Source organism: Coenobita brevimanus, chromosome 68, assembly GCF_032717465.1.
Source record: "Coenobita brevimanus isolate Jiangsu-jjx chromosome 68, ASM3271746v2, whole genome shotgun sequence".
In the NCBI taxonomy this organism is placed as follows: domain Eukaryota; kingdom Metazoa; phylum Arthropoda; class Malacostraca; order Decapoda; family Coenobitidae; genus Coenobita; species Coenobita brevimanus.
This window is the reverse complement of record NC_137021.1, coordinates 11,599,778-11,614,284: the sequence shown is the minus strand read 5'-3', so window position 1 is coordinate 11,614,284 and position 14,507 is coordinate 11,599,778. Positions and strand designations below refer to the sequence as shown.

Below are 14,507 nucleotides of genomic sequence, written 5' to 3'. Positions count from 1 at the left end.
CTCCTTCCTCTTGTCTTTCCCTTCTATTCCTCCATCTTACTTGAATTCTAATTCTGGCCACCACCAAGTAGTGGTCAGAAAGTCCACTCCCCCAACCTCTATAAACTCTTGCATCCATTACACATCTTTGCATCCTTTCATCCACACACACATAATCAATCATTGCCTTCCTTTCATTCAGTTCACCACCCACCCTTCTCATCACTCGCCATGTATACCTGTGGATCATTCTATGCCTGAAGAGGGTATTGGCTATCACCAACCCCCTCCCAGCACAAATGTCCACTAACGCACTCCCATTCTTATCTGTCTCACCAGGCAAACCCCACTCACCAACTATTCCATCCACCTTCACATTCCCAACATTACCATTCATATCACCAATCAAAAACACTCTCTCATTCCTTCCAAACTTATCCATGCACACTTCTACATTTGTCCAGAACTTTTCTCTCACTCTTCTAGCACGATCTTGCGTTGGCGCATACACACACACAATCACCCACATTTGTATTCCAACTTTCAACTTTACCCACACAATCCTTGACCCAACTGATCCATACTGTCTTATGCTCCTCTTCCACCTTTTACTCACAACTATACATACTCCTTCCTTTGCCCTCTCATTCTCACCTACTCCTGCACATATACCCCATCCATACTCCCATTCTCTCACATTTTCTCCTCTCCATTTTGTTTCAGTTATTCCACATACATCCACCTTCGCACCCTCAAGCACCTGGACAATCTCTTTCACCTCATCATTCGCTCCCCTTTCATTCCAGGTTCCAATAACCATGTCCTTTGTACGGTCCTTGGTCGTCATCGTTTGGTCAGTCCTTGTCCGAGGCTTATTGTTTGTTTTTTTAGTTAGTTGTTTTCCGGGGAGGGGCACTATCCCTCCGCCAACCCTTTTAGTCGCCTTTTACGACAAGCAGGGATACTGGGGAAGTATTCTTGAAAAAAAAAACCCTACCCCCAGGGGTAAAATATATATATATATATATACAGTATACAGTCACACTTACAATCTCTACCAGACAGCCTAAGCCACTTGGTAGAGATACATAGTGTAGGTGTCACGGGGTTTTTATAATAACACAGTAATTTTGAAATATATGGTTAAATATTATTCAATTGATATTAATATTCAATAATACTGAAGAGCAGAGACAATGATTGTCTTGCTACATCAAGCAACGATTACGCTGACTTGCTGCGATTCTCTAAGAACGAGAATTTATAAACTTTCTCAACAGTACACAGCAGAGACTAATTACTCACAATTGCTGAATTACTGTACTGTTAGCCTCTGGAGAAAGTTACTTCACCCCTGACAATAAATAACTAATACTAATAATAATAATCAGGTCCTTGCTGATGCATTAACTCCTAGGTGGCACAACGGATTTTTAAGTTAATACAACAAGACTGGTCTAAGTACCAGTTATGAAAGCAAACGTTTATGCAAGCTAGGAGCTGTATGGAAAATAAGCTTAATTATGGAGAAATGAAACAAGATTTTACTTTACATTGAGCTCAAGAAAAAGAACTGTTAAATTTATTAATTACAAAAAATAAATTTAACGTTACAATTCAAATCAAATTAAATGAGACGCACTCACACACTCACTCACGAGCTAAATCTTACGTCTAAAAAAAAACACCTTAACTAAACTCTTAAAACTACAAAATACAAAAGGAAATACTGGTCGATGAATGCTGTGTATCACCCAAATCTAGGATGGGAGTCTGGGGGATGTGTCAAGCGGAGTCTGGGTACTATAGCTGACCTCTCTCTACTCTCACTTCTGTAGCACAGGACCTCTCTCCGTCACAGCAAACACTCGACTGAATTCAAATGCATTGTATGGGCAGGACGCACAAGCCACCGGAAGAGGGCGTGGCTAACGGTTTAGGCAAGCAGAGGCGAACGATAAAGAAATAATTGTATCGCTCAGTAGAGCACTTAGTGACGTGCATTAAATCGGTCACTTTTGAAAGTGACGAATGTTTTGAAAAGTATACTCCGAAATGGAGGGAGAAACGGTTAGCTGAGCGATACACAGTGAGTTTTCCACTAATAGTTCGTGGCTTCTCACAAAAGGGAAATGTCGCGAATTGATTCGTGACATTACACCCTTACAAAGTTAAATTTTTTCCTTATGGGAAAAAATTTGTGGATATATATATATATATGTACACATCCTAAGTCATTCGCACAAGATTCACACTGTGATGTGTGTGCTATCCTGCTACAGGAGAAAGTCGCAGTCGCCAGTGAGCGAAAAACCTCGTATTTACGTTAATAGAAACAAGCTTGAGGAAAAAACTCCGTGACGACGGTGAAAATCCTGTACTCAGGTCAAACTGAGCGAAAGTTCGCTACATTTACATTAACATCTAATTGTTATGTAGTGTAGTGTATGTAATACACGGTGTAGGTGTGACAGTTGTAGTGTATCTGTACCTACATGTAAAATGATAAATACAAATTTATAGTAAAATAATGATGATGAGGCAGAAGAGAAGGGGCGGTAGCATGCGACAGGAATGAGCAGCTGATCTGCACGGCAATGCTGCACCCACCAGCTACACCTGCGAAAGGAATTAAGGTGGAGCATCAAAACTGTTATTTCTCTCTCTCTCTCTCTCTCTCTCTCTCTCTGCCTAGCAATCAGTACTTGTCATTATTAACCAGGAAACGTAATTCTTGAATTCACAAATTGCTTAGAACCCTTATAGCTTACTGGTTAACGCTTATTAACTAGGAAATGTGCCAGTTCTTGAATTACTCAAATCTCTTAGAACGGGCAGTTTACGAGTTAACCTGACATTATTAACCAGGAAACGTAATTCTTGAATTCACAAATTGCTTAGAACCCTTATAGCTTACTGGTTAACCTAACTCTACACTTACGACTAATACAGGAAGCTGAAAATCGCTACGCAATCTCGGGCAGGTCACGTTTTAACACCCACCGTGGGTGTGAACACTCATGTGGTAATGTGCATTCTCCGGGAATCCTCAGAGAGGCCCACAGCTCGAGACGTTCCACAAGGTAATTCGTACACAGCCTCGGACTGTCTCTGCAGGGTTCTCAAACTTCCCCCTTAACTTATTTTATACATGTATGTACAGGCCCTGGATATACTGTGTCCTGTGGGGCCAACAAGTGAGACGTCAGGTCTACACTTTTGACTGGGAACCAGGCTGGTCCTTGGATTACTCAAATCTCTGAGGCCGCCTATCTACGGAACCCAACATACAACAGTTGCTAGTTAGTAGGTGAGACATCAGGTCTACACCCACATTACCACTACCCTGTCTCTCAACTGACTCAGAGATTACAGGTGTGGTCAGAAAAGGCACAGGAAGGGCATGTCCCTGATTAGTGGTGTTACTTTGACACACACTGCAGGAACGGACAAAACTATCTATGTCTCGTCCCATCCCTGGCCAGAAAAAGTCAGCTCGGATACGGCCCTGGGTCTTCCTTTTGCCCATGTGACCTCCTGAGGCTGAACAATGACCCCATTCTAACACTGCTGGGCGGTACTTGGCGGGAACGACAAATTGCAATCGAACCTCGCCCTCGGGTGTTCGTGACTCACGGTAGAGCCGTCCTTGTTTGCGAAGGAACTTGGCTCGACCTCCCCGTGAATACTTAATCACTCGACCCTTTTGTTTGTTCCGCACGGCAGCAAGTGTCAGGTCAGAATGTTGTTCTTGTACAACAAGTTGACTACACATCAGATCTTGCAGCGATTCAATGATCACTGGGGTGACACAGTCTGGAGCCTCAGTCATGGCTCGTGTTACCGCAGCAGCCGAAGTCTGACTAGTGTCATCATCGGAGCAACTATCCTTGACACCGGAAATATTGCCGATGATGAGTTCAAATAAAGGTTCTGGTATGACAACTGCGAGTGTCGTACCAGTATAAAATGGAGATGCCACCTGGATACATGCCTCAGGGAACAATCTCACTGATCCATCAATAAGGTTTGCATGGATCTGTCGACCTGTATACTGCTTAGGCCGAACTAGACTCTGCTTGACAGAGCAACCTGAGGAACCATTATCTCTCAGGACCTTCACAGGAATGCCTCCCACAAACCCTGGCTGAACAAGGAAGGTACTTTCACCTGTGGGAGGGCCTGTGGAGGAAGCAGCTAGCCACTCATGAGGCTACTGAATTGATGCGGCAAACATTGTGCCTTGAGGGTTATATTGGGAAGATGGAACATTGGCCATCTGTGGAGGGGGGTTCACTGTCACTGTGGGACTAGTGAACTGTGGGGAAGTACCTACACTGGTAGGGACGTGACCACCATGCTGCTGCTGAGGAATGAACGCTGCATTCGCTTCCTGCCTCTTTTGAGCTGGTGGTGAAAAAGTTTGTCCCGATGGTCGGTTGCGTGGCTGATACTGCTGCTGGTTAGGGTACTTGTACCTCTTCCACTCAGGTTTCTGAGTGTTTTGCCCCTGGTCCTTCCACTGCGGTTTTGGACCTTGGCCATTACTCTGAGAATGGCCTTGTTGCTGGGGTTCAGTCTGAGACGGCTTCCCAGATTTATCAGGTTTTCTGTTCCAGGTGTTTTGCTGCTTGCGAGCTTGATACCCGTATGCAGTAAAGAATGCGTCAGCCTTCTCTGCCATTTGGCTGGCATCTTTCACCTGGCAGATCTTAAGCTGTGCTGTGAGCTCAGCAGGCCACGACCTCTCTAGCTGTGTACGCAGCATAAGGTCAATTATCCCCTCACGCGTGGAAGGAGTTTCATCTTTCTCCATCCACTCATTTAAGTAAGCTGTGAGACGATCAAGGAACTGAACAGCTGTCTCCTTGTCTTGGAGACGAGCTCGCATGAACTGAAATTTGGCGTTGTCTACTGTGAGACCATACGCCTTAATGAGTGCAGCTTTCATCATCTCATGTGTGAGATTGTCTCCACGAATTCGGTGGAGAATATCGAGGGCAGGGCCCTCAAATAGGCTAAGAAACTGAAGCCGCTTAGCTGCCTCATCCAGTTGATACATGTCTGCCATGTCCTCAAAACGAGCTATGTACGGCTCGATTCGCTCGCTTTCCTTGTATGAAGGAAGCTTGATGCGTGGGGTTGCCAGGACATGTGCAGGGAGAACGCTCGTGGAGCTTGGACCAACTGCACCAGACGTGTCTGAAGCCAAGGAATCTCGCTTGAGCTTCAGCACTTCAAGTTCATGTTTTTCTCGTGCCTCTCGCTCGGCACGTTCGTGTTCTCGTTCTCTGTCTCGTTGTTCACGCTCGTATTCGCGCTGTTCTCGCTCGTATTCGCGCTGTTCTCGCTCGTATTCGCGCTGTTCTCGCTCGCATTCGCGCTGAATCTTACGCTCTTCACGGGCATCATTCTCGCGCTGCTGCTCCTGATTATGCCGTGAGAATATACAGTATACTCTTTAATTTCGGTTGGGTCCGAAAGACCCATTTCTTTGGCTTCCTGTAAAAATACAGTAGTAGCCATGGCGCTAATTTATTAAGCAAAACCGAAATTGAGTACTGACTGCTTAGCGACGAATACTAATAAACACAAGTAAAGAGTACAGACACAAGCTAGTGGTGACCAGTCTTATCTAGTTAACTGGCAAAGATTAAAGCAAAAATGCGAATAACTAAGAACTCTCAATAATTAACACAATGGGTACGGCGGCTACCCAGGAGCGAATAAAATCGTCTGGCGTTACCAAGAATAAACTAGAGTTAAGTACTCTATTGATTAATAAAGCAAAAATTCACTTGCTAAATCAACGGTAACCACCAGTAAACTTGTGCCTATAAACTTTATTTATAAATACCTAAATATGAATGAGTGAGCACTATCTCGTGAATAGCTTTAGAGCTAGGAGTTAATATCCTGGAATGAGGTCGCCAATTGTCACGGGGTTTTTATAATAACACAGTAATTTTGAAATATATGGTTAAATATTATTCAATTGATATTAATATTCAATAATACTGAAGAGCAGAGACAATGATTGTCTTGCTACATCAAGCAACGATTACTTTACGCTGACTTGCTACGATTCTCTAAGAACGAGAATTTATAAACTTTCTCAACAGTACACAGCAGAGACTAATTACTCACAATTGCTGAATTACTGTACTGTTAGCCTCTGGAGAAAGTTACTTCACCCCTGACAATAAATAACTAATACTAATAATAATAATCAGGTCCTTGCTGATGCATTAACTCCTAGGTGGCACAACGGATTTTTAAGTTAATACAACAAGACTGGTCTAAGTACCAGTTATGAAAGCAAACGTTTATGCAAGCTAGGAGCTGTATGGAAAATAAGCTTAATTATGGAGAAATGAAACAAGATTTTACTTTACATTGAGCTCAAGAAAAAGAACTGTTAAATTTATTAATTACAAAAAATAAATTTAACGTTACAATTCAAATCAAATTAAATGAGACGCACTCACTCACTCACTCATGAGCTAAATCTTACGTCAAAAAAAAAAACACCTTAACTAAACTCTTAAAACTACAAAATACAAAAGGAAATACTGGTCGATGAATGCTGTGTATCACCCAAATCTAGGATGGGAGTCTGGGGGATGTGTCAAGCGGAGTCTGGGTACTATAGCTGACCTCTCTCTACTCTCACTTCTGTAGCACAGGACCTCTCTCCGTCACAGCAAACACTCGACTGAATTCAAATGCATTGTATGGGCAGGACGCACAAGCCACCGGAAGAGGGCGTGGCTAACGGTTTAGGCAAGCAGAGGCGAATGATAAAGAAACAGTTGTATCGCTCAGTAGAGCACTTAGTGACGTGCATTAAATCGGTCACTTTTGAAAGTGACGAATGTTTTGAAAAGTATACTCCGAAATGGAGGGAGAAACGGTTAGCTGAGCGATACACAGTGAGTTTTCCACTAATAGTTCGTGGCTTCTCACAAAAGGGAAATGTCGCGAATTGATTCGTGACAGTAGGCTGTATCATCCCCACTTCAGTTGGAATAGGCCGGTCCAGGAGTGGATACTCAAAATGATGATGATGATGATATATATATATATATATATATATATATATATATATATATATATATACAGTCACACTTACAATCTCTACCAGACAGCCTAAGCCACTTGGTAGAGATACATAGTGTAGGCTGTATCATCCCCACTTCAGTTGGAATAGGCCGGTCCAGGAGTGGATACTCAAATGGATGATGATGATGATGATATATATATATATATATATATATATATATATATACATCCATGATCCATCATCCTGACATTTAAGATGAGAGTGACCAACCTCACTCAAGCTGAATGGCATTACGTGAGCAATAAACCTCAACCAGCCCTTGGATATAAACCTGCACAGGCTTAGTCCGATTGGAGTGCCTTCTTTTTACAATATTGGAAAACAGGCAAAGTTCAGAATTGGCAAGATTATGACTGTAAAATGCAACAGTGCCTTAGATGCAGGATAAGATCATAAGAATTACAAATGTCACAGTGTAAAAATGAAAATTAAGCCAATAACATGATAATATAATATCATTATATATTTGTAACATAAAGGTATAACACAGCTTTATATGTGCACAACACAGGTGTAAAAAGCAAGACGTAACCCAAAGAATAATACAGAAATGCATGGTAAATTACCAGTAATATAAGGAGTACAAAGTACAAAGGAGTACAAAGGAAACCAAACAGCAACAGACCTTATTGTCCTTTCGAGGCTGTTTGTTACAGAGTAGACTATGACTACGAGATCTAACTCTACATGCTGAAGGATAAGGATAGTAAAGCAAGAAGGCTCCCCCTGCCTCCAAACCCTCCAGTTAAAACTGGCAAGAAAAAGTGAAAAAAAACACCATGCAGCATGAAGGAACTGACATGGAAATGTCATAGGAAAGTCTGAAAAGGAAAAGCTGCATTCTATAATACATTATCTGTAAGCTACCAGTATGAATAAGCTGAAAGAGAAAGTAGTAAAGTAAAATGAATACTTGAATAAATAAATAACTAATGCATGTCGCTATGTACGGGGTCGTTGAGTTGACGGGGCATCTGCGGACACAGCGTGGAAGTTACACAGTGCATAGTGTGGATGTTCAGAGGTGGTGCAGCAGCCTTACCTGGCGCAATCAAGGTAGGCAGCAGTCAATCAGGCCCCAGCTCCATTCATTCCATTGAGACTAGAAACTTTCCCTTGCGGGACAAGCACACAAGTCACCTCCTGAAGTTGTGACCCCTGGTACATTAAAAAAATCCCGATGGTGGCCACCAAACTCACAGGGACCCTCAGTGATCCACAGCCCATCACAGGTCGAAAGTATGAGTAGTGACCGTTAACTCAGGGCTATCTGTTCATATCCTAGTCTGTTCATATACTATATTTGTATTTAATAAATTGATCCAGGCTCTAAAAAAATAAAATAAAATAAAAAATTTACATACACAAGTGTTTTATTCAGAGTAAACATATTAAGCTGGGGGTTAGACGACAAATACATATCCAGGCAATCTTTAAAGGTTTGTACTGTATTACAGTTTACTACATTGGAGGGCAATTTATTCCATATATTTACAACTCTATTGAAGAAGAAATGCTTAGCTTCATGCGACTGGAATCGTTTGCCAATTATTTTATGCCCATTGCCTCTGGTATAATTCAAGTGATCATCTGTGAAGTATTTATCGACAGCCATGTTATCATGTTCTTTGAATATTTTGAATACCTGAAGTAAATCTCCTCATATCCTCCTTTTTGTTAGGGTAAAGAGATTCAGGGCTTCTAAATGTTCCTCGTATGGTTTATTTCTCAATCTGGGAATCATCTTCGTCATCCTTCGCTGCACTCTTTCAAGCTTTTCCATATCCTGACACTCTCCCACATTGAATTCCATTTTTCTATGTATTACTCCATTCATGAAGTTTATTTTATTCTTCTTGTAGCACTTTACAAGAGTCTGTGTTAGTTATTCTCCTCTGTATTTTTGCGTCATCAGCAAACATAATTAAATAGCTTTCATTTCCAGTATTACTATCAATGTTATTTATATACACTAAAAACGTAAATGGTGCCAGCACTGAGCCCTGTGGAACTCCGCTAGTCACTTCCCTCCATGATGAGTAATTTCCCCTTAGTACAGTTCTCATTTCCCTTTTTCTGAGAAAATCTTGCATCCAGTAGTACAGTTTGCCTCGGATTCCTCCTTGATGGTACAGTTTCCATAAAAGTCTTTGGTGCGGTACTTTGTCAAATGCTTTCTTGAAATCTAGATTGTGTGTGTGTGGGTGTGTGTGTATGTGTACGAGTAATATTATCACTACTGAAAATGTTCGGCAATTTTGGCATTTATGTTAAAATTGCTTGAGAGTAAAAAGTTAATATAATTTTTTACCATTATTAGAATTGGTAGACGTTTTTTTGTACATTTGTCATCTGATAATGAACAAGTAGATGTATGCATAAGTGTTATTACATTCTGATGAAAAGTGTGATACATGCCAGACTATTTCTAATATTGAATAGTTAATTTGATGATATTTTGCTGTTTAATTTTTATCTTTATCACAAATATTAAGATTAGAAAGTATGGTATACCATATCACACTCAGAAAATTTTCTCTCTTCCTCATTACGATCTTTACTTTGCAGGGAGTAGTGTAGTGGAGGCCGACTTCAAGATTACGAATTTAAACTACTGGAAGGACCTACAGAATCCCAATTCAGAAGAGTTCTATGCCATGGCACGTGCCATTGAGAATGAGGTAAGACCAGCATGGCGATAGAAGGCTTGCAGTTTTTCCATATATTTTTATAGAATAATATTGTAACGTAGAGTTCTTTTTTTTTTTTTTTTTTTTTTTTTTTAAATACAGTACAGTACTATGTAGTTTCATACAGTTCCCGGTAACTACTGTAGTGTCATCACATACTGTACCAAAGAAAATTAGAAAAAGTTATGGGAATCATTAGGCATTAGCCTACATTAGTTTTATTTCCATATAATGCTGTATGCTAGATAAACGAATGATAGATAATAATTTTTTTGTGGTTTCAGCTTGACAGTTTGTATGGGGCATCTGTTTGGGCTCGTGAGTACAACCACAGCAAGGTGATATCATTTGCTGAAGGATCATTGTTGGTGCGAGCACGACTGCTTCTCAACTCTGCAGATGTGGCAGCAGCTCAAAAGTTGGGCACTGCTTTCCTGCGGGGGCTTCGCAGCCGCCATGGACATGAATGGCTTGGCCAGTATTCCATTGACATAACCTCAATCCGCTTCACTGAGGTGCTTGTTGACACCCCACCTCTGCTGTCCAGTCCAGCCCTGCCCACTCCATCCCCAACCACACCCCAATCCCCTGCTTCAGAGTCATCAACAGCAGCCATGGAGGCAACATTGCCAGCAGTGAGGCATAATGTGGGATGGGGACAGTGGAGCCCCTGGTCCACTTGCTCCCCTTGCTCACCTCAGTATGACCAGATCCGCACCCGCAAGTGTAGGATGGATGGTGGTGCTGGGGTGATTCTCAACACTATTGAGCCATGTCTACCCTCTGGCCTATCAGGGGGGCGGCAGCTGCAAACTACTGGTGGGGACATGGAGACGCGCCCCTGCCGCTGCCATCCTACCCCTCACACTACCACCACCACCACAACTACAACTACCACAACCACCACCACCACTACTACCACAACCACTCCACCATGGAAAGAAAAACATCTACAGCAAGAGGAGCGAGAGGAGGAGTTTTCCACAGGTCAGTTACCCTTTTATTTATTGACCATTTGCATTATTTTTTTCCTTCAGTAAGTTGTGTATGTAAGTCTTCATTTCTAAGTAGATATCTTTCAGGTAATGTAATGAAGCCTTATTGATTAATTTGACCACACTGGTGTGGCCTTTCCATATTTTCTATTGAAATGAGCCCATCACAAGTTCTTGTTATTATTCCTGGATTATCACAGGTACTGGGATTTTTATAAACTTACATCTGAAAGTTATAAATGAGGATTTAGAATGCATAAATATTCCGCTGACGTCTGCCAGCAGCCAGCCATATTTAATGTTCCTAACGTGCATTTTTAAATTTGAAAGCCAGCTGCCAAACGCAAGTGAGGTTAGGTTAGATTTGGTTAGGTTAGGTTCTGTTAAATCATTAAGTTTCCCATTGCTTTGACACGGGATATACTGACGCGTCCAGTCAGAATGTTGGTTGGTAAACAGTGCGGCCAGTCAGAGAGATCGTTGGTAAACGTTGCCACAGGCGACCTGGACACTTCCTTAAATACCTCAAAATAGGTATATTTTGTCTTTTTCCAATCACTTCTTGCATTCACAGTGGAACAGGTAACCATCTGTATTGCTTTTGTACCAAAATTATTTACATTGAGATCGTGAGTTTGTTACAATATATGTGGAATTGCCATGCCTGTTTAGTAAAGACTTACCTTTTATTGTTCTAGTACTGTACTGAAGGGGCCAGTCCCTGGCTGAATAGAAATGGAATAATGAACATAATCATACTGATGACATTAATGGTTCTAACTGGAGATATTTGCTGTAAGAGAATAAAGACAAATAGCATTATTTCTAAAGTTCATCAGTGACCATTTTCCTTTTCCTTGTTCATAGGCACAGTGTTAACCATGGTATTCAGTGTTAATTTCCGCTGACCCTTCTCCTAGCCGGGGATTTCTGGAAAATCACCCCCCCCCCTTTTTTGTTTTTCCCCTAATATCTCAGCTAGTACTTAACCAAAAATAAAAAACTAAGTGTCGTAATACTCGCCAATCCTTTGACTTCAAGCTGATAGCCTCAGATTGTCCTGGTAATGTTTAGAGTCAGAGAAAGAGCCTTTGGAAGTGGGGTAACTTTTTGTGTATTTTGTGGCTGTGTCTGTATGTGTGACACAAGTAAGGCTTATACTAGCCCTCCACAATAAAAAAACACTTTCAGAATACCACAGTTAACAACATGCACTATTTCTGTGGAGGCATAGAGAAGTGTGGTGTGAGTGTGTGGTGGTGTGAGCAGGGGAGTGCAGTCACTATGGCAGCGACCTTGAGGCAGGCTGGCTGACATCTCACTGGACACAGGGAAAACTTTTTGCATAGGTCTGCCCATGATAGAGTTAGGCAGGTAACTGGAGCATGACTGGGATGTGTGCAGGAGGGTTGCCAGTGTTTTCCTGTGGTGGTAATTGCCCACAAAATATTCAAACAATGCCACGAAACACTAGATCATGTATACATGTTACCTGGATGTCTCCAGGCAGCCATCTATACATGACATCCGGATGCCTTGGGTTAAACATCAATTATAACTTTCCTCATTCCATTTGATGTCTGCCAGTATGCTAACAGTAGTGATTAACCCTCTGTGCTTTTACAGTGCGATTGTGTGACTCATGCCTGCCTGGGGAAGTGTGTGTAGGTCTGCAAGGGGATGAGTACCCAACCTGCCGCACAGCTAGAGACCCAGCAGACAGAACAGGTGTGTGTTTACAAGTTGATAGCTACTCTGTCTTTCAGCTTCTTCTGTTTGACTTGCATTTGAAGCTGAATAAAATCCAAAATGCATCCAATGTGAGGAAAGTGTTAATTGAAACATTGTTAAAAAGAGTTTAACTTATAACCTGCCAGTTTTTTTGTCTGAATGGATATAATTATCTAGTGGTTGTTAGAATTATATTTTAAATGTGTCCATTGCTTTAGGCTATTCGCATGGTATCAGTCTTATCCAAAGTGTCACTGCAGTATTTATATTTTAAATGTGTATGTTGCTTAAGGTATTTTTATGCTACCACATTCTTAGCGTGGGTGGCACTGCAGTTCTTTATTTGTAACAGAAATGCTTTACCTGAGAGTCATACCTGTACATTAAGCATAGATAACTAAACTTCGTACTGTAGATAATAAAAGGGCACTGGAGTATTCTCATGTTCTTCTAACTTTTCTCTCTGTTGCAGGATGTGGAGGCTTGTGTGCCATTGACTCTGAAGTGTGCCAAGCATTGGGTTCACGAGCCTTCCAGTGCCACAGTGCCTCACTCTGTCTTGTGGATGAGTGGCGTTGTGCTGATGGCCTCTGTATCCCTCTCATCAAGCGCTGCGATGGACATATGAACTGTTATGACCAGAGTGATGAGCTGCACTGTAGTGAGTCACCGAGTAGGAACACAGTATTTTTTAATAGTTATTAGGTTGGATTAGGATAAGAAATAGATACTCACAAAAGAGTTGAGTAAGGAAGTCAATCAACCAAGAGGTGGAAAAGTGTGCTTAGAGAGAATGGGTATAAATAAGATGGTGAACAAGGTATATTGTACATGATGGAATCTGAAAGTAGGAGGAGGCATGAAGGGATAAGAGGAACGTGGATTGATAATATGAGTGTGTGTTTAATGTAAGTATTTAACTTTAGGAAGCATAAGAAGTGACAAAAGATAACACAGGCATGTGTTGGGATTACATGACAAGGGTTGGGTCCTGTTTTTTTCTTTGCAGTCAACAGATTTTTTTTTTTTTTTCCCCCGTGGACATTATACAATATAGTTTTATGTGCTGTGAAGAGTATGTACGAGGGAGCTAGGGCTACGGTGCGAGTGGATGGGGAGCTGAGTGAGTTCTTTGATCTCAATGTGGGACTGAAACAGGGGTGTGTAATGTCTCCATGGCTGTTTAATATATATATGGATGGGGTTGTAAAGGAGGTACAAGGTAGGGCAGTGGATGTGGGGGTGGCCCTAATGAATGAGGGTGAGATTTGGAAGCTTCCGCTGTTGCTGTTTGCTGATGATACAGTATTGTTGAGTGAAGATGAATGGGAGTTGCAAGGTTTGGTGAATGAATTTGGGATAGTGTGTAGGAGGAGGAAGCTGAAAGTTAATGTAAACAAAAGTAAAGTTATGGTGTTTGAGAGGAATGAAGTCACAGAGTGTGCAGTGAGGTTGGATGGTGAGGATATGGAGAATGTGAGTGCATTCAAGTACTTGGGTAGTGTGATGAGTAAGGATGGAACTTTGGGGGATGAAGTACGTGAAAGGGTACAGCAGGGAAGAAAGGTTGTTGGTACACTGAAAGCAATGATGAGAAATAGGGAGGTGAGTATGGAAGTTAAGAAGTCACTGCATGATGGTATTGTGATCCCTACCCTGACGTATGGAAGCGAGGCGTGGACATTGCAAGAGGGGAACAAGTCAAGAGTGAGAGCAGTGGAAATGAGTTACTTGAGAGGAGCATGTGCAGTGACGTGGAGGGACAGGTTGACAAATGAAGAAGTGAAGGAACGTTGTGGGGTAGATGTGGATGTGGTTGAAAAGATTAGGAGAAATACACTGAGGTGGTTTGGACATGTGGAGAGAATGGAGAATGAAAGACTGACTAAGAGGGTGTATGTAGGTGAGGTGGAGGGAGGGAGAGGGAGGGGTAGACCGAGGATGAGGTGGAGGGATGGAGTTGAGAGGTATATGAGGGAGGGGGGGGTG

At 41.9% G+C, this 14,507-nt stretch overlaps 1 protein-coding gene across 1 annotated transcript in view; it reads left to right on the top strand.

The window, feature by feature from the left end:
* The window catches only part of LOC145405824 (uncharacterized), a 629,196-nt gene that overhangs the window by 604,253 nt on the left and 10,436 nt on the right, over positions 1 to 14,507 (top strand). The window contains exons 4-7 of the mRNA XM_080277062.1: positions 9,671 to 9,783; positions 10,077 to 10,779; positions 12,414 to 12,515; positions 12,991 to 13,179. Of these exons, the coding sequence (XP_080133188.1) occupies positions 9,671 to 9,783; positions 10,077 to 10,779; positions 12,414 to 12,515; positions 12,991 to 13,179 (1,107 nt within the window). The remainder of the gene's footprint in view (positions 1 to 9,670; positions 9,784 to 10,076; positions 10,780 to 12,413; positions 12,516 to 12,990; positions 13,180 to 14,507) is intronic.